Here is a 25,015-nt window from a genome sequence, read left to right on the forward strand (position 1 = left end):
CAGTGAGAAGATGTGGATGGTAATCTTTAAGAAGGGGTTCACCTTTTGAGCACCTTGGGATATCCAGACAAGACATTCTACAAACTCGTGGGTCACAGTGGAGAAGACAGTGGGAGAAAGTAGGAAGGGAAATATTTTTAAATAATTTGTCATCATCCCACGGCTAGAAATAAACTTAGAAAATATGAGGACACCACAGACCTTGAACTCATCCTTTGACCTAATCCAAACAGAACCTTTCTCAAATTTTTTTAAGTTTTTAATTCTAATTCCAGTCAACATTATAGTGTGATATTAGTTTCAAGTGTACAATGTAGTGATTCAACACTTCCACACATCAGCCAGTGCTCATCACAACAAGTGCCCTCCTTAATCCTCATCACCTATTTCACCCATCCCCCACCCACTTCCCATTTGGTCACCATCAGTTTGTCCTCAATAGTTAAGAGTCTGTTTTTTGGTTTGTCTTTCCTTTCCTCCCCCCCCCCCTTTGTTCTTGTGCTTTGTTTCTTAAATTCCACATGAGTGAAACCATATGGTATTTGTCTTTCTCTGACTAACGTGGCTTAGCACTATACTCTCTAGTTCCATCCATGTTGTGGCAAATGTCAAGATTTCATTCCTTTTTTTTTTTTTTAAGATTTTATTTATTTATTCATGACAGAGAGAGAGAGAGAGAGGGGCAGAGACACAGGCAGAGGGAGAAGCATGCTCCATGCAGGGAACCCGATGTGGGACTCGATCCCAGGTCTCCAGGATCACGCCCCGGGCCAAAGGCAGCGCTAAACCACTGGGCCACCGGGGCTGCCCCAATTTCATTCCCTTTTATGGCAGAATAATATTCCTGTGTGTGTGTGTGTGTGTGTGTGTACATGCCACATCTTTATTCATTCCTCTATCAACAGATACTCCGGCTGCTTCCAAAATTTGGCTACTATAAATAATAATAATAACATAGGGGTACACCTCGCCCTAACTATGTTGAACTCTCTATATGAGTAAACTTACATCCAATGAAGATAAAAATCCTTAAGAAAATTCTTCAAACTAAAAAGGAACGCTGATGGGTAGCCTTGGTGGCGCAGCAGTTTGGCGCCGCCTGCAGCCTGGGTTGTGATCCTGGGGACCCGGGATCAAGTCCCAAATCCGGCTCCCTGCCTGGAGCCTGCTTCTCCCTCTGCCTGTGTCTCTGCCTCTCTCTCTCCGTGTCTATGAATAAATAAATAAAAATCTTTAAAAAAAAAAAAAAGGAACGCTGGTTTATTAAAAATTCTCTTCTTAAAGGAAACAAAATAACTCTTATTCTTACATACATATTTCTCACTTACTGATACTTATTATAAACACATGTGGCCGGGGATCCCTGGGTGGCTCAGCGGTTTGGCGCCTGCCTTTGGCCCAGGGCGCGATCCTGGAGTCCTGGGATCGAGTCCCATGTCAGGCTCCCTGCATGGAGCCTGCTTCTCTGCCTCTCTCTCTCTATGTCTATCATAAATAAATAAATAAATGAATGAATGAATGAATGAATGAATGAATGAATAAATAAATCTTAAAAAAAAAAAAACACATGTGCCCTGTAGGATAGTGAGTAAAGAACCATAAAGGAGGAAAACAGTATTTTTCTTCCTGGAGACCACCTGCTATACAAACCACTGCTCTTATTCCCTTTAAGCTGTAAGAAGTCTACTTATACTCACTCTCATGGTTTTTCTAGTATAAACCAAGTATTTACTCTGCAAATCTTGTAGAACAGAGCTTTCTGACTCAAAACTGCAAGTCAGATTGAAATTGTCTCCCAAGTAAAATTCAATCAACTCATGTCACAGACTTTTCCCAAATTTAATAACAAAGCATAATACACAGGCCAAATACCTGTTAATATCTAGGGAAGATTATTTAAAGTAATAGTTTTATTGAGATATAATTCACATACCATAATATCCACCCACTTAAAGCTCGAAATTAATTAGTTTCTAGTATACTTAGGTTATCAGTCACCAGTATCTGATTCTATAACATCTTCATTCTCCTCTACATAAAACTTAATACAGGTTAGCAGTCATACCCTATTTCCTGCCGATCATCAGTTCCTAAAAACCAGTCTTCTGTATTCTGTCTCTATAGATTTGCCCATGTTAGACAAGTTATATAAATGGAATCCTATAACACATGGTTTTTGTGTCTAGCTTCTTTCACTTAGTATGTTTTCTAGAGTCATGTATGTTGCAGCATCAATACATCATTCCCTTTTATGACTAAATAATATTCCATTGTCTAGATATACCACAGGTCATATATCCACCCATTGATTGTTGTTTTTTTTTAAGATTTTTATTTATTCATGAGAGACACAAAGACATATAGGCGGAGAAAGAAGCAGCCCTTTCCCCCCCACCTTGAGGAATCTGATCAGGACTCAATCTCAGGAACCTGGGATCACAACCTGAGCCAAAGGCAGATGCTCAACCACTGAGCCACTCAGGCACCCAGTCCCAACTGTTGTTTCTACTTTCTGGTCATGAAATGCTGCTAGGGACACCTGCGTACAAGTTTTTGTGTGGACATTTATTTTCAGTTCTCTTTAGTACATACCTAGAAGTGAAATGGCTGGATTACATGGTAACTCTATGCTGAATTTTTTGAAGAACTGCCAAACTACTTTCTAAAGCACTGTAACATTTTGCATTCCCATCAGCAACGGATGAGGGTTCCAACTTCTCCACATCCTTGCTGATGTTTGTTATTGTCTTTTTTATTATAGTTCTTTTAGTGGGTGTGAAGTGGTATCTCATTGTGGTTTTGATCTGCATTTCCCTAGTGACTAATGATGTTGGGCATCTTTTCATGCGCAGGGGAGGATATTCATTCCTTTATACAGTATTCAGGATAGAGCCTACTGGAAACTATTTGTCAGAAGGGAAACTATTTTTTTTTTTTTAACTTAAGGAGGTTTCCAAAACATTTGTAACTGTGATTCAATAGTCAGTTGAAGTTTTTCAGTTCTTCTTTTGAGAGGCGATCAATGGGATTTATGCACAGGGATGATAGTCAAAAAAGTTCAAGTGAGAACAAATCACCATTTTGCACCATCTTCTAGGGCACTGGCAAAACTGACTGCAAAGCTTGGATGCACATAAGAGTACATTTGCGACGTGATCTTGTTACAGGCATTGATCAACATCTATCCTAGACAAAAAGTGTTTTGCTTACTTTACCCCCCATAAACAGTGGTAAAAGTTTTGGAAAATTTGAAATAACCTGGCAGCTGACAATGACACCCCCTGTGGCCAAAAGAGATCTGCTAATAAAGCCTCAGCATAACTAGCAGAAGAAACTAAGGGCAGAGCTAGAGATAAACCTGCAGGGCCAAATGAATCCTTGAAACCTTTTGTATTTACCTGTAAGAAGCTAGATCCTTTCCTAGGTAAGTAATAGCTAATGGAAAAGAATGCAATGGAATCTTCCAAGTATATCTAGAAAAAACTGAATTCCACTAACCTACGTGAATTAATTACTATTACTTTTTTTTTTAGAAATTAGCAATGCAAACTGCCCCCTCCCCAAATCTCTCAGCATTTCTCCTTTGGTTTTTGCAACATTATTAAGTTCTCTCATTTGTTTTAAACCTGCTAACTGCTTTTATTGAAATGAATCTCACACAGATGTTACACACAAAGCCCTTGCACATCACACATGTAACACAGTATTAGTATATATTAGTTGTCTGAGTTCAAGAGTATAACACATTTACATATTGCCAAGTCAAAGAGAGTTCAAGGTAACTCTCTATCCTCCTCTAATTATTCAAGTTGCATTCTGATGATAATTATTACAGTTTTATAGGCAGATAACACTGTGTTAAGAAATTGAATTCATATCAAACAACAGTTTCCAACAAGGAACTCATGATATATAGTTTAATAATCATTGCTCTAAGTCTCCAAACTGGAATTGGTACAATTATAACATTACCTGCTGCCCTGGGACATCCCTGTATCTCCCTATATCTCTAAGGCTATATCACCTATTTGCGCATGCACATGTACACAGATTTGACTTCTATTCTCATCAACTTGAATTCTTCACTGACATCATGATTAGGTTACTAATGATTAACAACTGCTTTATTATTTAACATGTACAGAGGACTACCAACATAATAGCGATTACAGTGCATACATAACTAGAGATCATTAGTTCTGATCTCTGCCCAGCAGGTACATAATCTAAGTTAATTGAGATCGCCTCTGTTGCAAAGCAAGTTCCCACTAAAAGGTTTAGAACATGATCACCACTGAACAGAGTTTGCTAATGACAGAAAAAGTCTGAGCAGCCGGCCAGATGGAAGCGGCTGCCCTTAATCCCCTGAAGCAGGTGATTCAGCTCTTTTACTGAGCCAAGGCTCAGAAAAGGTCAGGGATTTATTTGCAATTTCTGTATCCTTATAATCTCCAGGAATAATCTCTCATTAAATATCTACTAGGTTTGCATTATTCCCTTAATTTGACTTGCAATGAGTTGTTGCAGGACCTGTAGCTCCTAGGCTTGCCATCCACTGTCTTGCAGCTAAGGCCTGAACTGGCTTCTCTTCCTCCCTCAGCCTCAACTTCAACTCTGCCCAGAATTCTGCACCAGGCAGGCCAAACAGCTTTCATATGATGACTGTCGCAGAGCTCACACCAAATACCCAGATTAACCCGCCAAATTAGAAATCTATCATCCTCTTAATTTTCTTTTTATTTTTAAAGGTTTATTTATTTATTCATGAGAGACACAGACTGAGAGGCAGAGACACAGGGAGAGGGAGAAGCAGGCTCCCTGCGGGGAGCCCGATGTGGCACACAATCCTGGATCCCAGGGTCATGACATGAGCCAAAGGCAGGCACCCAACCGCTGAGCCACCCAGGCGTCCTTTTCCTCTTAATTTTCATTTCAACTTCTAAAGCCCTGTCTCTTTTTAGAAGAAGGGCACACAAGCCTATTTTCTCAAAGTTCTATGGAGAACACAAGAACACTGCAAATTCAGTTGATCCCCAGTCAACTTGGAGGGTCTTAGGGGAGAAGAGGGAGGAGGATGCTGGCAGACTGCTGTGGGTTACACTATTATGCCTAGGGTACAAAATCCAAGAGCAGGGAGGCAAGTTAGATCCAGGAACAAACACTTTTACTTGAAACAACAACATGCTAGGTAAGGTTCAATCTGATGATTTCCTTGCCTAAAAGGAGGAGGCTGGTGGCCAGGTAGAGAGACATGCTTGGCAGCTTTTCATACCAAATGCTACCTCACCTGAGATGTTTTCCCTGGTTCTTTTCACCTTTAAAGAAAATGAGGTGTATAGGTGGTACAAACCCCTCAGCACTCCTCCTCTTTGTTATCCTCATATCCAAATTATTACCAGGTCCCCCAATTTTGTCTAATTTTATCTTTACTACCTCCATTCTGCCCCTGGCCTCATTATCTATTACCAGGACTGCTACAATGACCACCTAACTCTCTTGTTTAAAATCTCTCAATAGCACCCGATGATACTGGGAGTAATAACCCAAATCCTTCACAGCCACAAAACTCTGCATGGTCTAGCCCAGCCTGCCTCGTCTCACATCAGACCTAAGCATTCAAACACAGTGGCTTTCTGAACATCCAATAGACCACGCTTTCTGTGCAGCCTTTGCACATGCTGTGGATTTCACCTTGAAGCCCACTGGCCAAAATAACTGCAAATCTTCTCAAGTGTCAATTCGTCAAAACTGCCCTCCTGATCTCTCTACCTGGTCATGTACCCACTGCAACTTAGCTACAGGTCTATCAACTTCTCCTTCAAAGCGTGTAACATAATTGCAAATGTATGTTTATTTCTGTGATGTTGTCTACCAAACCAGATTTGCATTCATGAAAGTAATGGTGCATGTATACCTTTATTCATTTCTTTTACTTAATACTCTATCTCTGCCTTTCACTATCTACTATGCTGGACATTAAGTATGATAGAGAGGAAGTATGATGTAGTAAAAATGACCTTTCAAATTCTAATTGTTATAATCCCTATGAAAGCAGATGAGTTATTTAAGCTCTCATGCCTAGATTTTTCATCTTTGGGGAAGATATAAATGTTAAATAAGGATATGAATTGCCTGACCTACCTCCCTCCCTCCGTTCTCCCTTCCCTTCCCTACCCTTCCCTTCCCTTCCCTCTCCTCTCTCCTCTCTCCTTTCCCCTTTCCTTTTCTTCCTTTCCCTTCCTTTCCCTTCCTTTCCTTTCCTTTCCTTTCCTTTCCTTTCCTTTCCTTTCCTTCCTTTCCTTTCCTTCCTTTCCTTCCCTTCCCTTCCCTTCCCTTCCCTTCCCTTCCCTTCCCTTCCCTTCCCTTCCCTTCCCTTCCCTTCCCTTCCCTTCCCTTCCCTTCCTTTCCCTTCCCTTCCTTCCCTTTCCTTTCCTCATTTCCTTTCCTTTCCTTTCCTTTCCTTTCCTTTCCTTTCCTTTCCTTTCCTTCCATCAATACAAAGTATCACCACCTAGCAGTATAGCCCCAAGAATGAGTTCAAAAGAAAGGAAAAACAAAAGGCATACTACCAAGACAAGAAACAGAGAAGACAAAACCAAGTTCTGGTTTTCCTGGACTCTTCTAAAAATCCTTTGTTTGTCCATCACCAAACTCCACATGGCATGATACTGTGGCTGGTGGAAACTGAAAGTATGGGGGTTCTTTCCACATCATACTATCTAGGCCATCTATACACTCAGGCCTGAGGTCAAGGAAAGCTGTAAAAAATAAGAGCATTCTCTCCTAGAGTTGTGTGCCAGCCAAGAAACCTCATTCTACAGGTCCAGGAGCCCCTTTGCTAAAAATCACTGCCCTGATCTTGCCTATGGCAGTCCTTAGTACTCAGAACATCAAGAGATTTGTCAAAAAAAGTAGCCAAATCACTAATTCTGAGTGGAAGGGACCTTTCCAACTATAGGTTGACTGATGGACATATAGTGCATGAAAAAACTCTGGGACATATCCGAAGGTTACCCTATACATGCATTCTGGGTATTCTAACAGATCTCAGACAAACCCTTTTCCAAAAGAGAGGAGCTAATCTCCTGAATTAGTCTCAACACACATTAGAGCACATTACCCATTTTCCTAAAGGTGGCATTCAATAGGTTTTCCCTAGCCTAAAAAACTCCCCAGGAATCTTATTCAACTTTCCTTTGATCCAAAAAAATATTTCAAGTTTTTTTACAAGACAAATGGAATTTGCTGGAAGTGTTGGGATGTTTGCATAAAAGTGAGAGAACTCAAAGGTAAAGTAAGTTATTACCCTATTTTTAATGTGGATGGATAATAGAAGATTGTCTGGAATTACTATGAGCAGGCTACCATTTCATGGACAGCTCCAGGGGCGTTCTCACTTCAGAAATTTACTCAATTTCCCAATATGATTTGCCCTTTAAAGTCTGGCCTACCTCATTCATTCTGAATTTAATCAATTTCAACACCATTAAAAACCATGAAGAGACACACCCAGATTGAATTAAATACCAAATCCATCTGGAGAAGAGATTTCCAATTGGCTCATACACTCAGAGGGGCTCACGTCCTCTCTCCTATTCATGTGAAGACCCAAAGTTGCCAGAGCTTTGTGGCTGTGGCCCCTGGGAAACAGTCCTCACAGTAACAGCTCTCTGAAGCTTCCAGTGGGGTCCTGGAAGTTGGCCAACTACTTCTTAATTATCCAGGTGTGAATTCCCTACTTTGGGGATTCTCAACCAACAGCCAGTTTTTAACCCAGTTCAGCTCCTCAAGACCCCATACCCCACCTTACTCTGTCCTATACTCTACTCCCCAGCTTTATATATTCAGGGAGTGTGAACTAACTTTAATGTTAACTGAAATCACGCAGACAGAAGTGGTATGGACTAGAAAGAGAATGATAATCTTTCAAGCCAGACAGACCTGGTCTCTGCCACTTCTGACACTTAACCTTCCTCTCCAGCAGAGTGGGGAGAGCTCACCGAGGTGTTGTGAGGGTCAAAGGAAATGTACACTGACTTATATGGTAATTTCAATAAATGGTCATTAGCAGTATTAGCAACATTTGAATCAAACTTTCCAGTTGATGAACCACTTTTCATACCCAAGTTCATGTTATCCCCACAATAATCCCATGGGGGTAAATACTGTTAACCATTCTTACTAATAACTGCTTGCTATGTTTCCACACCAATGAGCATAATATTACTGTTGGTAGAATATATTAAAATACTACGGCCTAATTGATTTTCCCAATATATCTGATAAGTCTTTACAATGAGAAAAGCCAGGCTCCCAATGTTAAGTGGTAATAATGACAGCAGTAGCTAACGCTTGCTGAACAAACTGCACTGCTCTAGGCTAAGCACTTAAATGTACCATACCCTCATCCATCATCATCCCCATTATGTAGACGGGAACTCCAACTCAGATGAGGCTGAGGAACGCCTGATAAGACTGGCCTTAATAAGTGGTGGAACCAGGACTGTAACTGAGTCTGACTCCAGAGCTCATGCCTCATCTACTTTCTACTTTCTGCTCAAGTTCACATGACCAGTCAGACAGGGACTGACAGCAGAGAGGGCAGAGGAGGGGGGAGGTGTTGGCTGGGGATCATATTTCCTGGATTCTTCCCTTTCTGCTCCAGGAAGAGCTCTCAAATCTAGTGAACAAGAGAAGCAGGAGCATGCTGGTTACCATGCAGACTGTGGGCACCCTCCCACAGGTTATGATCCAGTAGGTTTGAGAAGTATGCTTGGGATAACAATGTACTGTACACCAACCAATTAAAATCATGAGATAACAATGTACTGTACACCAATTAAAATTACTATCATTGAGACTAACAGAAATTATTGTAGACTGTTAGCTAGCTAGCTATCAGTATTCATACCACAGTCCTCATCTGATAATAGCCATTCACCAGTGCTATGTATCTTAATGTATCATGTAGCTTGTGCCCCTGGTGGTATATGAAATGATTCCAATGGATTCACAAATATTTTTAATAGCTGTGTACTTATTTCAATAAATATCAGAAATTTACCTGTTTATCACACATAGCATAACAAATTTAAAAAATAAATTTAAGTTAAAAGGAGTGAACTGAAGGGTGCCTGGGTTGCTCATTTAAACAGGTGGCTCTTGATTTTGGCTGAGGTCATGATCTCAGGGTCCTGGGAGGGAGCCCCCTGTTGGGTTCAATGCTTCGCGGGGAGTCTGCTTGTCCCTATGCCTCTGCTATTCCCCCTGCTCACACTCATTCTGTCTCTCTCTAAATAAATAAATCTTTTTTAAAAAAGACTGAACTGATTTAAGAAAAATAGCAGGAAAACAGTAATACAGGTTGTATATGTATATGCAAAAGAAAAAAAATCATGAAGTCAGTGATAGAAAAATACCACATTTGGGAACTATCATCTTAACTTGTCCCCAGCCAGGCACTACATTTAACTTGGCTGGAAGCATAAGATGGGACGGTACCATATTCTACCAGCAATATGTCCTACTTCAATATGGTCAACCTGGATTCCTTGCTTTCTGTCCCACTCCAAACCATCAGCCAGGCCCGTGAAGCAACAGTTAAAAACACATCCAGATCTAAAAAACAAAACAAAATTTAAAACAACACATCCAGAACCCAAATGCTTCTCACCATCCCCACTGGTAATACCTTGATCCAAGTGACCATCATCTTTTGCCCAGACTGTTCTAATAGCCTCCCAACTGCTTCTCTTTTTGCCCCACACAGTTTATTCTCCACCAGGGGAGCCAGAGCCATCTTTTAAAAATACACAATGGCTCATAAGTCACTTGGCCTGATCTCAACTCTCCAGGGACTTCTCATGACACTTAGAACACAAGCTTGCCTCCTGACTGTGGCCTCACATGGTCTAGTCCCAGCCTACCCGACTGTTCTCCCTCTGGCCTCCTCCACTCCAGTCACCACAGTCCTTCCTGATATTCTCTGGACATAGCTGGTTTATTCCCTCCACTTCAAGGGCCCTTGCATGCACCTGTTGGTTTCTCTGCCAGCTCCTGACATGCCTCACTCCCATGTTTGTTCAGGTTTCTGCTCAAATGTAACCTCTTCAGAGAGGCCTCCCTGCTTCAAGTTTCTAGAATGGCTCCCCCTTGCCTTGTCATTCCCTATCCCTTTGCTCTTACCTCTTCTTAGCCCTTCTCTCCACCTGAAAGTATACTTTTGTTTACTTGCTGTTTGTCAGTTTCTTTCCCTAGTATAAATGCATGAGAGCAAGGACTTTATCTGCCTTATTCATTACTGTAGCATCAATAAATATTTCCCAGGTGAAGCAACAAATACAATCCACATTTTCACCTGCTGAGAGACCAGAAACCAATAGGTAAAGAAGTCCCCACACTCCACAAGCCTTGAATGCTGAGCAGCTGGCTGAACACACTGATACCTTCTAGAGTTCACAGGCTCTGTGGTGGGAAGCACAAGACGAATAGGACTGACTGGGATCTCATTCATCCCCTGACCTCTAAGCGTGCCAATCGGAACTTTCTTCTTTCCCTACTGTACCAGATACAAAGGAAGCTATCTTCTTTTTCATGGTTTCTGGGGACACACACAGAAAAAAATAAGCCAAGAAGGATATAGAGTGAACAAAGTAAACTAGGTAGCAGGAAAGAGATGAAACCCCTGCCTGGCCCAGAATAAACCTACCAGCTCTCAGCCCAAGTCAAGAGGCTCTAAGATAACTGTAAAGAGCATTCCAGTTCTCAGCAAGACACTGCAGCCAAAGTGGCAGTGTCTGGGTTCTTGTATAGTACACGCTTACAGCAAACTGTTTCCTTGTGGGATTTTACAGTTGCAGTCTCCCAGTCCACCTTAAAATTTCCAATCAGAACAGCAGTGAAAGAATAATGCTGAACGCACACGGTATTATGCCAACCAGTTTCATCAGGACCACTCATCTCCTACTCAGGGGTCTGGACATCCAGAGAAGCAATTACAGTCCCACAGGGCTCAATTCCTTTCCTTCTTGAGGCATGGGTGGTTGTACACTGATCTCTCAATCAAAAATGACTGTTCACCAGCTTTCTTTTATATATATAGAGAGATTTTATTTATTTATTTGAGAAAGAGAGAGCACAAGCAGGTAGAGAGGGAGAGGCAGACTCCTCATGGAGCAGATAGCCTGATGTGGGGCTCGATCCCAGGACCCTGGGGTCAGGACCTAAGCCAAACGCAGATGCTTAACCGACTGAGCCACCCACGCACCCCTGTCACTAGCTTTCTGAAAGAGGAAGTGTTCCAAGCAGAGAACCAACTTCTGCCCACCAAGGTCCTTTTCCTGCCTTTGGTACCTGTCTTCTCACTTTGATATGCCCTAAGAATGGTTCAGGTATTTTTTTTGGTCACAACAAACTGAGGCAGCAAAGGACAAGGAAGGAGAAGACATTTGTAATCAGAATCCTAACATTTACATTTGTGGCTGCAGTCACCACCAACTGGTTTTGGGAGACAGGCATACTTCACCTCTCTGACCCTTCACATCTGCACAGATGAGGCGCTGTGAAAATCAGCAAGGCAATGTTTGTGAAGGCACTCTGAGGAAATGTAAACAGACTGTCTGCTATCATGCTTTTTATATGAACAGCCTCTGCTTTGGGGTAACAATGATGTTATTGATAATAACAACAGTAGATAATAACATTTAATGACTGCTTAGAATACCAGGCACCACTGAGCTAAAGATTTCCATTCTAATCCCATTTAATCCTTCCAACAAACCAATGATGTAGGTACTAAAGTCATACTCATCTTATAAATTAAAAAAAAAAAAACAAAAAAACAAAAACAAAACACCAAGGCCTGGGGAAATTATTTTCCCAAGGCCACACACCCAGTAAGTCATGAGGCTGGGATTCCAAGCCATATATATAATAATACCCACACTCCCAACCACTATTCAACGCTAACCTCCCTGTGGGCAAAAGGACTTGACAGCCTCTGCTAAATCTTACACAATGAATAGGAGTTGCACTATCTGAACACTCTCATCAGGGTGGGAAGGAATGACCCTGAGAGACCACAAGTACGTACTGAGAAGGAAGATTCAGTTTTCTCATCTATAAATGGGGTGAATTATACCATCAATCTCATAGGGTTCTTATAAGGCTCAAACAACATAATGTATATCAAACCCAGAGCACACTGACCAGTAATAAGTATGGGTTCAATAAACAGTAATTGAGAGCCTTGAGGAAAATTTTTCAGTCTCTGCCTCAACAACTCCTTGCACTGGACTTTAGGACTTAAAGATGCAGCCAGGGACCTGCTCACTGTTGCTTGGCTGAAGGCCAAACCAGAATACCAAAAGGTGGTTCACACCTGCCTGGGCCATGGCCTGCTCTCAGTATGCCTACACTTCTAAGGGAAAGAAGGATATTAAATCATAGTAAAGTCTCACCATGGCTGTATCTGTATTCTGAAGTCAGCTGGGAGAGAGGACGGTTTGTTAAGTGTCATTTAGGACAAGTAGAAAGGCTTCTGAACATCTACGCTATCTGGAGGAGCACAATAGCCAGTCACATCCTTGGGGGATGGAGTCTCAGCAAACAAAATGGCTGAGATCCCATATAATAAAACCTCTGAGAAAACAAGCTGTTCCTTCCCTTTTCTCCCTTACTAGCTTTCAATCCCTCAGCCAGGGTTATTTTCAAGCTATGGCATTATAGCTCAACTGACAATAATTTGAGTTCCATGCAGGCATACCCACCATGTTGCACACAAAGGTCATAATGTAAAGTGAGGTGCAGAAAATCAGCACTTAGGTGATCTAGAATTATACCATCTTGTCTGCCTGTGGCTCGGAAGATAAAAGTAGGAGCCATAGAAACCTGCCATGGCACAGGAGGGAGAGGAAAGGAAAAAGCAAAAGGGCCAAGAGAGGTGGGAATGGGGGGCTGGAAGGGAATTCTGGCAAGGGAGAGAGCCAGTGGCTGTCTCCTATCAGGCCTGGCCTGGAAGGTGTGGATGGAAAGCTGGAGGGGAAGGTGTACTCAGCTGACTGCCTCATGGGCCAGCACTCAGGAGGCCACGCCGCCATGCCCATTAATGCTGCCCATCCTTCTCAGGTTTAAAAAGGGAAATGTTCTATTTATAAGCCACCGACCAGTGGAGACCTGGCAGCCACTGGATGGCTCTGATTCCACAGGGATCCTGGTTACCAGTGGCTGCCTTCTCCTGCCTCTCAACTGTGGGTGTTCTAATAGCAAAAGGCCAGAGGTAACTGGAAGCAAAAGGAAAAAGAAAATCCTCTTTTCTGTCCTCTGCTGCTTTCATGAGATTGTTGATTCAGTAATGTCTGAAGGTTTTAAAACCTTTTCAGAACAGTGACCCGTATGATCCCATGAAGCCTTTCCCTACTATCTTTAAGACTAAATCTCTTTTTCTGTTTTGCAGATCAAGGGAAGCTGAGGCCCAGAGATGAAAGGAATATATAAACCAGAGGCACAACAACAATCAACGTAATGGTGACCTCCCAGCCCCTCTCCTGGTCCTCAATCTTATCCTCATGGAACAAGAAAAGCCTGGATACAACACTATAAGGGAATGTGATCTTGAATGATGGCCTGAGGAAGGATGGATGTGTGTAACAGGAACCAAGCAGCTTTGGTTGTGTTGTCCAATGCCTGCAAAAGGGCAGTGGGCCACGTTATGGTTCTGTGCCTGGGAAGCTGCAAAATCACTAACACATATTCACTGTCTCTCAGCATCATGCATAGCATGTGATGAGCCACTGACAGTTCTAATGAGGAGGTTCACAGAGAAGGAATATGGGATGGCCCATCAAAAGCAAAGAGCTGAGAAGGTTAGGTGTTTGATGCTGATGAAGAAAGGCCTTCCAGCTCCAATGGGTTGGCCACATAATGTTAGTACCGCAAAACAGAGGAAAGAGACTTCCCACCTATTGAGCAGTGGAGGAAGGAAAGGAGTGACCTTGGCAATCAGGCAGATTCTGATTTGAACATCAGATACACTACCTCTTGACTATGCCACCTGGACTTCTTAAAGACTAATGCTCAGTTGTAAACTTGGTTGTTATTAATAGCATTTCCACTAATGGCAACTACAGACATATCACTGTCATGCTGCCTGCCCAAACTTTATTCCATCTTAAATAGCTTAATACTAGGGTAAGTTTTTATAAAGTAGTCTAAGGAGGTGCTTGGGTGGTTCAGTCAATCAAGTGTTTGACTCTTGATTTTGGATCAGAATCATGATCTCAGGGCTACGGGACTGAGCCCTGCACTGGGCTCTATGCTCAGTGTGAAGTCTGCTTGAGATTCTCTCCTTCTCCCTTTGCCCCTACCCCTACTCACACTCTTGGTCTCTCTCTCTCAAATAAATAAATAAGTAAAATCTTAAAAAAAAAAATAGTAGTCTAGGGATTGACAATCTCCTACAATCTGTGGGCCAAATTTACTAGGTAGTGCCTGATTTTTACATAAAGTTTTATTAGTAAACACGCATTTGTTTTCATGCTGTCTATGGCTGCTTTCACACTTTAATATTGAGAGTTAAATACCCTTGCAAAACTGAATAAATTTACTATCTAGCTCTTTACTGAAAAGGCTGACCCCTGTGGTAAGTAATAACATTTAGAAAACCAGGAGGTTTACATGTTTACATGTTTTTCCCCTAATATCCATGAAAATAAATATATAAATCTAAATGGCAATTTAAAATGTGTGTCTGGGGATCCCTGGGTGGCACAGCGGTTTGGCACCTGCCTTTGGCCCAGGGCGCGATCCTGGAGACCCGGGATCAAATCCCATGTCGGGCTCCCGGTGCATGGAGCCTGCTTCTCCCTCTGCCTATGTCTCTGCCTCTCTCTCTCTCTCTCTCTGTGTGTGACTATCATAAATAAATTAAAAAAAAAATAAAAAATAAAATAAAAAAAATAAAATGTGTGTCTGGTACTATCAAATATGATCTGAGATACCAGTAATAGTATGCATACCCCACTTTGAGAAATGCAGTCATGAGGATTTAATGAACTAACACTCCTAAGGCACCAAGCCTGAAAACAGCAGGGGTTTTAGCTGCCACCCTTCGTTCTCCTCCCTGCTCCCCTCAGGAACACTTCTGCCACTCCAGTGAACTCTTCTTACATGACAGAGTAGTTGGCATGACCAGATAATGAGAAGAGTAAGAACCCAGTAATTATGAGGCATGAATAATACGCCAGACACTTTGCTAAACTCTAATAATCACAGCAACTTCAGGAGATAGGTATTGTATTCACCCCTCATTTTACAGAAAAGGCAACGCAAGGTTACGGGTCCAATACTGACCCATTCCATAGGCAGCATGCCAGCATGCTAATCCACATGATTCCCATGGTACCCTCCACTGAAACAGCTCTCTCCAATCCATATGGCAGGACCTACCCACCAGAAATCACCTGAGGAATGTGCAAAGACCGAGGTAGAAGCACACTCAGGCTGATGTTCCTCATAACATGAAAAATCTGGAAAGGACATTCAAGTCCAATGACGGGAAATAGTTCAACAAATTTGGATATAAATCTACAACAGAATATTAAACAAACATTACAAATGGCATTTATAAATAATTTTCATGATGTGAGAAAATTCTTGTAAATTATTCAAAGCAGAATACAGAAAGTATATTTCATATAATGTCAAGTAAATCAAAATATGTGTTAACATTGACAAAATCCATATAAGACAAGGAAAAAAAGACAAGGAGGAATTATCCCTGGGGTGGTATTACAGATGTTTTATATTGCATTTCTGAAAATCATTACTATTTTTCCTTCATACTCTACAATGAGTTCATATTATTTCTATAATAAGCAAAAATACCTATTTTTTCAAGTTGCTTAAACCCTACAGATGACTAAATCCTAACTCCAACTTCACATTCCTTCTCCAATCATGGCTCTTCCCCAACCATGTCCCAGTGTAAATGACAACCTAAGTGAGCTCTTGAGCATTATACAAACACAAGAGATTCTTGTGAAAGTGCCAGATTAAAAACAAACTGGAAGGAAAGAAGAGATTGACTCTGGAAGCAGAGGAAGCGCTGGATTTTCTTCTTCTGGGGGCGGAGGGAAAGTTCTAATTTTTTAAAAATCTCACTAGCCTAGGTGGAAGTCCATTCTGAGATCACTCTCCAACCAACTGGCTCCAGCATTCTGTCTGCACAGCAGGTACATCCGCAGATAGCATGAGGATTACATGTGTCCACAAACGCGATGGGCCATCTGGCTATTGTCTCCGTGTGCTCTGAACCTCAAAAGCAAATCATATACTCCTTAAAAACAGGCACATGTCCTACTTGTGGGTGTCCTTTCCCCTCGGCACTCACACTGCCCCAGGCCACTGACACTTAAGAACTTTGAGAGGTATTAATTGAATGCAGAGCTACAGGAATGCTGGACTCCTGCTGGGAAACCAAGTGAACGGTTCAGGTAGGAGCACAGAGAAACACATGGATCAAGAGCAGGGAAGCACCATCAACCACTGCACGGTCCTCTTGCAAAGACAGATGGCTGGTATGGAGCTGAGTGGGAAGTGTAGGAGAAGCCACATCTGGGGCAACCTGGGCATATACCTTGGCAATTACCCAATTAACCTATGGAATTTGGGTGAATGTGCACATTAAGGAAAGTGGCACTGTGATCTCGAGATGAGGACACTGGCTCAGTCTGTCAGCCTTCAAACAGCTGGAGAAGCACTGGGAGGCCAGCATTTCTGTAAACAAGCTCATCTTTTTTAGAGTTAAGTAGGCAGTAACATTTATTATTTAAGACTTCTAACTTGGAAGAGATCAACTCACACTAGAAAAGCCTGCCCTTCCCTTACTCTCTTGTACTGGACCAGGCTAGGCTTATCTTCTGTGACAAGTTCTCAGCTCTCTAACTCTCGCTGAACAACAGCAGCCTTGGTGGAGAAGAGGCCACTTCTTTGCAGCTTCTCCTGATTCCTACTGGAGCTCATTTCAGGAGACAAAAAACCCATTCTTGCAGAGCCTCTGGGGAGGAAATCTCACAGCTACAGTCAAAGGCAGGGCAAGCAAGAGGATATGGAGACTGAGGAGATGGATATGCATGGAGGTGGCACAGGGGGCCAAAGAGAACAGGGTGGGAGGAGGGATTCTTGCCCAGGACAGAGTCCTGTTCTTGGCAATGAGAGAGGGAGCAAAATCCAAAATAGGTATCAGCAGTCTAGATTATTGGCATTGGGGTGTGATCAGCAAAGCAGCCTAGGGAACGACAAACCATACTTCCTACCTCTCTAGTATTCTTATATCTCTTCCCTCCCCTTCTCTAACAGGCAAGAATTTGGAGAACTAGAAAAATCCAGTATCACTGATATATATATATATATATATATCCTGACATTCTACAGGCAAACCCAGGTAAAGTCCCCTAATGGTATCAAGATCCCTGGTAAGAGATACATAGAATTGACAAAAATAGCAGATCGTTTTTTTAATTTAGTATTTAAGAATTAACTTATAGGCAGAAAACTAAAACTCTGATAAAGGACACAGGTAATCTGAATAAAAGGAAAGATTCCAAATTTTGGAGATGACTTATATTATAAAAGTGTCAATTTTCTCTGAGTTAATCTATGCAATTCTAAAGGAAAATTTTAAGTTTCTGAGAAACTTATAAAACTTATGTTAGAATTTACACACAAGGATATAGGTCCACAAGCAGCTAAGTCAAACCTTAAAGAGCACTAAACAGGAAGACTTACCTCAAAGACATCATATGAAAAGCAGAGAGGTATTACCACAATAACAAACAGACCAAGAACCTAAAGAACTCAGAGTTCAGATATGCAAACCTAATATACAATAAAGCTGGCACCGCAAGTCAAAAGCAGGAAGAATGATATTTTGGGAAAACTGACTCTTGCTGTGGATAAAAAGAAAACTAGATCTTCAAGAAATACCAAACATGATGGAAGGTAATCAGTTAGATTAGAATGAAAGACAGAATCATGAAGCTAATAAAACAAAATGTAAGTACACATCTTTCTGATGTGGGTCAGAAAGGCCTTCTTTAAAACACAACTTGAAAATCATAAACCAGAAGGTGAAATTTTTTTTAAAAAATTTACTTCAGGGATCCCTGGGTGGCGCAGCAGTTTAGCGCCTGCCTTTGGCCCAGGGCACGATCCTGGAGACCCGAGATCGAATCCCATGTCGGGCTCCTAGTGCATGGAGCCTGCTTCTCCCTCTGCCTGTGTCTCTGCCTCTCTGTGTGTGTGTGACTATCATAAATAAATTTTTTTAAAATTTTTTTAAAAATTAAAAATTTACTTCAATACATAAGAGGGCTTTATATTCAATAAGAATATCACACATAATATTAATAGATGGCAAGATGGGAAAATGTATTTAAAAGGTCTACAGCTAACAAGGGATGGATACTTAAAATATAGAAGAAACTTGACAAATCAACAGGAAAAAGGTGGCAAATGAAAGAACTATGAGCAAAGGACATGAAAAGGCTATCAACAGAAGGGGAAACCCAGTATGCAAACATAGGAAGAGATGCCTAAACATACTAATTATCAGAGAGATGTAAATCAAAGCAATAATGAGCTATCATATTTCTATGATTGACAAGAAATTAGAAGGCTGAATAATGGAAAAGTTGCCAGAAATGAAGAAATCCTTGTGTAGGGCCAATGGGACTGTGGCTGGACCTTTCTGGAGAACTACTCCCTCAAACTAAGTAGATAGATGCACATCCTCTAGCTGGCCAATGATTCTCCTCATGGATATATCCCAAAGAAATTCTCACACAGGGAGATATACAAGCTGTGCAAAGATGTTCACTGTGGTGCTGTTAGTGCTCAGGAGGAATTAGAGGCATGAGGAGAAGGAGTACGTAGCTCTGTAAAAATAGATACACCGTGTTATATACACCATGGAGGGTGCAGCAGATGGAAGCCATAGTCTAAAAGCTGACAGAGGAATAGAGATGGCTCCCAACACAATTTTGAGGGAACAAAGAAAGAGAACAAGACATATCATTTATATAATTTAAAAATATAGGTAGATAAAAAGATACAACATTGCTCAAAAATACACTTTAAAGTATACGTCAGAATAGTAGTCTACAGAGGAGCAAAGAAACAGGAGCTCGAAAAAAAATTAAAAATGAAGAAAGAAAAAGAAAAAGAAAAAGAAAAAGAAAAAGAAAAAGGAAGGAAGGAAGGGAAAGAGAAAGAGAAAGAGAAAGAGAAAAAAAAGAAAAAGAATCAATGAATGGAGGAGCCTGTAATGATCCCATGCCACAAAATTACGTAGTATGATTAATTCAACCCCTCTACACATGAGATTCGAACAGAGTCTAGAGAAGAAGACAGGAAAAAGGCTCTGCAAAGAAACTGGCGTTTGTTTATCTGCTGCCATCCTCTCCCTGACAACTGGGCCATTCGGAAAATACCAGCAGCTGACAGGCATTATTTATGCCCTGTCTGATACCCCACAGGCACTGTATGCCCTGAGAGGAACTTCAAGATCAAAGCAACAAATTCAGAAGTTTCCCCAAAGGAATTTCCTTTTGCTACCTGCCCCTTCAAAATGTTCTGGTTCTGGGATAAAATGGTGGCATTCAACTCCCATGAAAAGATTTTCTAGAAAGGAAAATGCTAGACATTTAAATTTGGATATTCGAGGCAAAAAGAGCAGTGCCACATTCTGAAATTCCTATCAGATTGACTTCTCTCAAAAACAGTTTCGACTGTGGCACAGAGGGTTGCAGAACAATCCGAACCTGGACAACAGTGCCACCTGTGGTGGCACATGAGCCCTGTGAGTGGGTGTGGTGTGAAAATGAACACAGACACGGAAAGTACAACCACGTCAGAAAGGAGAGGGAGCTAAATTATACAATGTGAAAATGGGGTTCCAATGCTAGAGGAGGTGAGAACATATCAATCCAAAACCCTACTCTGGTTTTGCCAGCTTGGAAATAGAACATCTTTTGGAATAATACTTAAAAAAAAAAAAAAAAAAGTTTCTATCCAAACTACCCCTGGAAAAATGGCCAGTATGTTTTAAACCATTTTTTTCCCCCTCTCGGGCTTGCTAAATCAAAGGGTAAGCAATTGAAAAATCATTAGACACTCCAGGCAGCCGGTTCTCTGTACTCTGTGAATAATGGGATGCCAAAAGCGAACTGTTGCAAGGGTCTGTGTTCTCCAAAATGGAACTTTTTGTATTGCTCTTTTCTTCAAGAGATAGAATATCCTTGGGGTTAACAGTAGAACCTTTGGAGTTAGAATTCAGATTAAATTGTGCCACCTGAGTTTACTAACCTCAATTTCCTAATATACAAAGTAGGTCAAAAGTACCTATTCTCATAGTATTTATTAACTAAGCCCATACCCACAAAACATCCTTAAAAAATATTAAGTAGTGGATAAATGCTATCTATTAACAACTATGATTTTAAAATACATACTCAATGCAGACAATGCAAAGCATGAAGGTCAGCGCCTCTCAATAATCTACCCTCCATGTACATTACAATTTCATGATAAAGGTCTTTCCAGACGTTTTTCTATCAATATATCTAGAGAAGTTAAATATTTTACCAAGAACATTGCTCTGGGTAACCTGATTTTTTTTTTTAATCACAATTAACAATATACTGTGGGCACCATTTCCACAAATACCTAGATCGCTCTTGTTCTTACTAAAGACTACAGAGTACCTTGGTATTTTTAAAGATTTTACTTATTTATTTGAGAGAGAGAAAGAGAGAGAAAGACAGAGAGAGAGAGAGAGAGAGAGAGAGAGAACTCAAGTGGGGAGGAACAGAAGACAGAGAATCTCAAGCAGAGTAAGAGTGCAGAGACCAAAGCAAGGCTCAATTCCAGAATCCTGAGATCATGACCTGATCCAAAATCGTGAGTTGGACCCTCAACTGACTAAGCCACCAGGTGCCCCATATCTTGATATGTTTAATCAACTTTCTATGACATATCTGATTGTTTCCCTGTCTTTGTCATTATTACCAATGCTCTAGTGTACTTCTTTCTCGCACAAAGATTTTTGTACTCTAGTCTATTTCTTTAGGACAAATCACTGGGTCAAAGGATATTGGCTCCCAATACATATTCCCCAAATGAGCCTACAGAATGGTGTAACAAGAGGGATGCCTACCCATAAAATCAGGATCATCTTTCAAATCTCAAGCAGAGAGGACAAGGCTTATCACAAATCACAAGCAAACTTTTAGTTGGTGGTCTCCACTCATATGCATCTCATCCTCCAGAGTTCCTGGGTCCTTTATTATAAAAGAATGTGTCCCAGGTTGGGGCATGGCATGAGCATGTTATTAAAGTCTGCTTAGGCATCTATCTTCTCTTGTTCTGATGCCTGGGTAGTTTGCCTGATTTCCCACTGGCAAACTACCCTGCTCCCATTTTATGCAATACTCTTAAAACTGTCAGGGACTGTGTTGTTTACCCCTGCGTCAGCCTAAGCTAGACCAACTTGTTATCTTCCTGGGAATCTTAATCTTCAGAAGAGTGAGGCGAGTACTAAAAAACAGTTTAGAGCTTTATGATCCTGCAAATATTATTCAGAAGACTCTTTCTTATTGGCTCCTGGAGCTCCCGAGCTGGTGTGTTTTCAATTCTGTTTCTTTGGCTCTTCCTACCTTTACTGTGAGTTACTTGACAGCCTTCCATATTCCTTCATTTTTTATTACTGTGTTTTCTGCTATTGTTACTTTAGAACCAGTTAGCCAGACTTGATTCCAGATCACTAAAACAATCCTACCTGAGGATATGGGTGGTGGGGCAAGGAGGGGCTCCTGAGGAGCACTTGTTTCTTGAATGTTTATCTGAAAAAATTTTCCCTTATTCAATTCTTGAAGGAAAAAGAAGAAAGAAAAAACTTTTTCCCCTCTCCCAAAGGCCTCTTAACCTACCAATAACAACTATTCCAAATTACTTAATATTTTATATAAAACTCCTGGTCAAAATCTGTATTTTGGAAAGGATGAAAGGAAAATCTTTGTCCTTTAATGGATTTCACACACACACAAATACCTCATCCTCTTGTCCACATGCAGAAGCACTGATTTACTGATTTTTTTTTTTTTTACATTATTGGAATTCATAGTACGGCTATCTGTGAATGTTTCTCCAAGTGGATTTTACAAAGCAAATCTGAGGCAAGGGGACAGGACTTCCTACGCACTCATGTAAGCAATCTGGAAGGAACTGGTTCGTACTCCTATCCACCAAGGACATCATCAGCCCTAACACTCTAGCCGTAGCTTTTCATTTTTATCCTATCATCTTTACAAGGTTACAGGTGCCCTTGGAAATTATGATTAACCAGAGTGCTCAGAGCCAGCAGCAGGGGAAATGTGCTGGATATTCTACAGAGGCTGGCCAGGGTCATTCCCATCAAAGAAGAAGACTATTACAGAGTTCATCATCTCCACTTTTTCCTCTCCGAAAAGGTAACAAAGAACACAGAGTTACTAAGTGATTACTAAGATAGCTGTTGCCTATCCAGGCCTTTGAACAAGACTGTGTAGGGGCAATTCTGGCTTTCCCCTAAGATAAGGTTCTTTGGAAGCTGCGTATTATTCAATTAAGTGGCTTTTAAGTGGCGATTGGAGCTACATTCTCAAGAACCAGGATTAACTGAGATAATGTACATGAAAATGCTTTGTCAAGTGTGAAGGGTTATGTAATGCAAGGTGTCATTACAGTCTTGCCAGTCAGGCTCCCTAAATGTCCTGGAGTCACTGACATGGTAAGTCAGGATGGAAGCATGGGACTACACCAGGGAAATGGGGCAGACCCAACATGCCCACAGCACCCCCTGGTGGTTCTTCCTCAGAGTAGCAACTTTTAAGGCTCAATCCCAACCCCAGCTGTAGAAAATTATCCAAGAGACATACTTACTCCCTTCGCTCTGACTGTCTTTGTTCGAATTGTACACCTGGAAAACAGAAATAAACATTGTGTGAATTTTATACGACTCTAGAGGTTCAATGAATAAAATCACTACCAGCCCCCTTTCCCTAATTTGTGCCATTTAGATGGAAGGCCATTTCTGGCCCCCAAATATGAATCCTCTCTAAAATTATCTACTGTCCAGTATTTACTTCAGGTATTCTCAAGTGTGTGTACATCATAATCACCTGTAAAACTTTACTGTAAAAAAATCATATTCTTTTAAAAAAATTATGTATATATAAAAATTAAAAAATAAAAGTTTTAAATAATTACAATCATTAAGCATTTACTGTGCAACAAGCAATGTGATGAACAATTCACATGAATGATCTCAAATTACCTACACAACAATTCTATTGGGTAGAAATTCGTCATTGTATTACAGATGGAGAATTCAAGGCTTAGAGAGGTTACCTAAGGTCTCATAGCTAGTAAATGGTAAAGTCAGGACAAAGACACATTATTATAAACTGTTAATGTGTTAACACTGAGGAATGGAACCAATCACATTTTACTTTATTATATGCTTTTAAAATTTAAACGTTGTAAGGAAAAGATATTACTTTTACAACATAAACGATTTATAAAAATCATAAAAGGAAAAAAAATCATAAAAGGGAAATACCCCAATATAAAACACACAATGACATATTCCAAGAATCAGCAAGCTTCTTTTATGAAGAGCCAGAGAGTAAATATTTTAGGCTTTGTGGGACAAGAGACAAAATTAATATTATGTAGATACCTGTTTAACAAGAGAGGAAACTAATTTCCACAAATTTTTGGTTGACAACATTTAAAACACAGCAATTTTTAAAAATACAGGTATAATTCTCCTCACAGGTAAAAATCTCTTAGAGTCTCAAGGCTCTCTTTTCAGAGATGCTTGGCTCAATACATCTAGAGGTTAAGTGATTCTCAACCAAGAGTGGCCATGAGTCATGTGGAATACTTCTTCCAAGGAGTATAATTTTTTGAAATGCAGATCCACCAATCAAAAGAATTGGGGTTTTATTTGTCTGCTGGTCTTATATAAGGAGGATAATCTTTGGCTTAATTAGGGTTCAAAGTTAGTATTTCCTATTAAATCAATTACAAATGTTCATCTATAAATGGCGTATTTAGCTCCAGGGCTATACAAAAAGCTCATGGTATGCTGGATTTGGCCTGTAGGGCAGTTTGCCAAATCCCTGATATGGTGACATTGGTAAGTAAGATAAAACCTGTGCTATAAGGGGAAAAAAATCACAGTCTCCCAAATCTTTCTTTGGTGATTATGATTCTATATATACAAGAAGGCATAGGGTAAAGCTGGTCATCGTACGTATGTATGTATGTATGTATGTATGTATGTATGTATGTATCTACCTACCTACCTACCCACCTACCTACCTACCTGTTCCAAGCAATTCTCATGGCTCATCTTACCTGACAACCACTTATTTAACCCCTAGAGGTAGTGAGACGAGAATCTCTAAAAAGAGAGTCATGAAACCCTAAGAAGGACTTCCACCTGCTAGCAAGTGTGGGTGGGAATGGCTGCTCAAGAGCTTTCCACCTTGGACCTCAGTTGCCTTGTGTTGTTGGGTAAGGCTCTCACCCTATTTGGGCCACTACTGTCTCATCTATGAATTGAAGAAGTTGGCCAAGAAGGTTTTGAATGATCAAACTCTAAGTAAGACAAGTCGCTCCACTTTATTATTATTAATTTCCTAAAGAAAACTAAAGAGGCACAACCACTATGTGAAAGTCAGGAGGATAAGGATTAAAGTTGGGAGGATGAGGTTTCTGTACTTGAGACAATGGCTCAGTTTTTATGCTTAAAAGTTCTAGAGATGAGGGGTCAAAAGACTGTGATCCTGGCACAACGCCTCTTGGAGGGAGGAAGACCAGGGCAATCGGCAATCAATCAGTGCACAGCAGAGAAGGGAGGGAGATGAAGATGCAGCAGCAATGTGATCCTGCAGGATGTTGTTAGATCTGTGAG

General features: G+C 40.9%; 1 protein-coding gene across 2 annotated transcripts in view; it reads right to left on the reverse strand.

Moving 5' to 3' along the window:
* Positions 1–25,015, reverse strand: part of ARHGAP26 (Rho GTPase activating protein 26) — a 418,379-nt gene that overhangs the window by 176,752 nt on the left and 216,612 nt on the right. For both annotated transcript variants that reach the window (XM_055332159.1, XM_055332158.1), the window contains exon 12: positions 22,975–23,011. In XM_055332159.1, coding sequence (XP_055188134.1) covers positions 22,975–23,011 — 37 coding nt within the window. The remainder of the gene's footprint in view (positions 1–22,974; positions 23,012–25,015) is intronic.

Source organism: Nyctereutes procyonoides, unplaced genomic scaffold, assembly GCF_905146905.1.
Source record: "Nyctereutes procyonoides isolate TBG_1078 unplaced genomic scaffold, NYPRO_anot_genome, whole genome shotgun sequence".
Classification (NCBI taxonomy): Eukaryota; Metazoa; Chordata; class Mammalia; order Carnivora; family Canidae; genus Nyctereutes; species Nyctereutes procyonoides.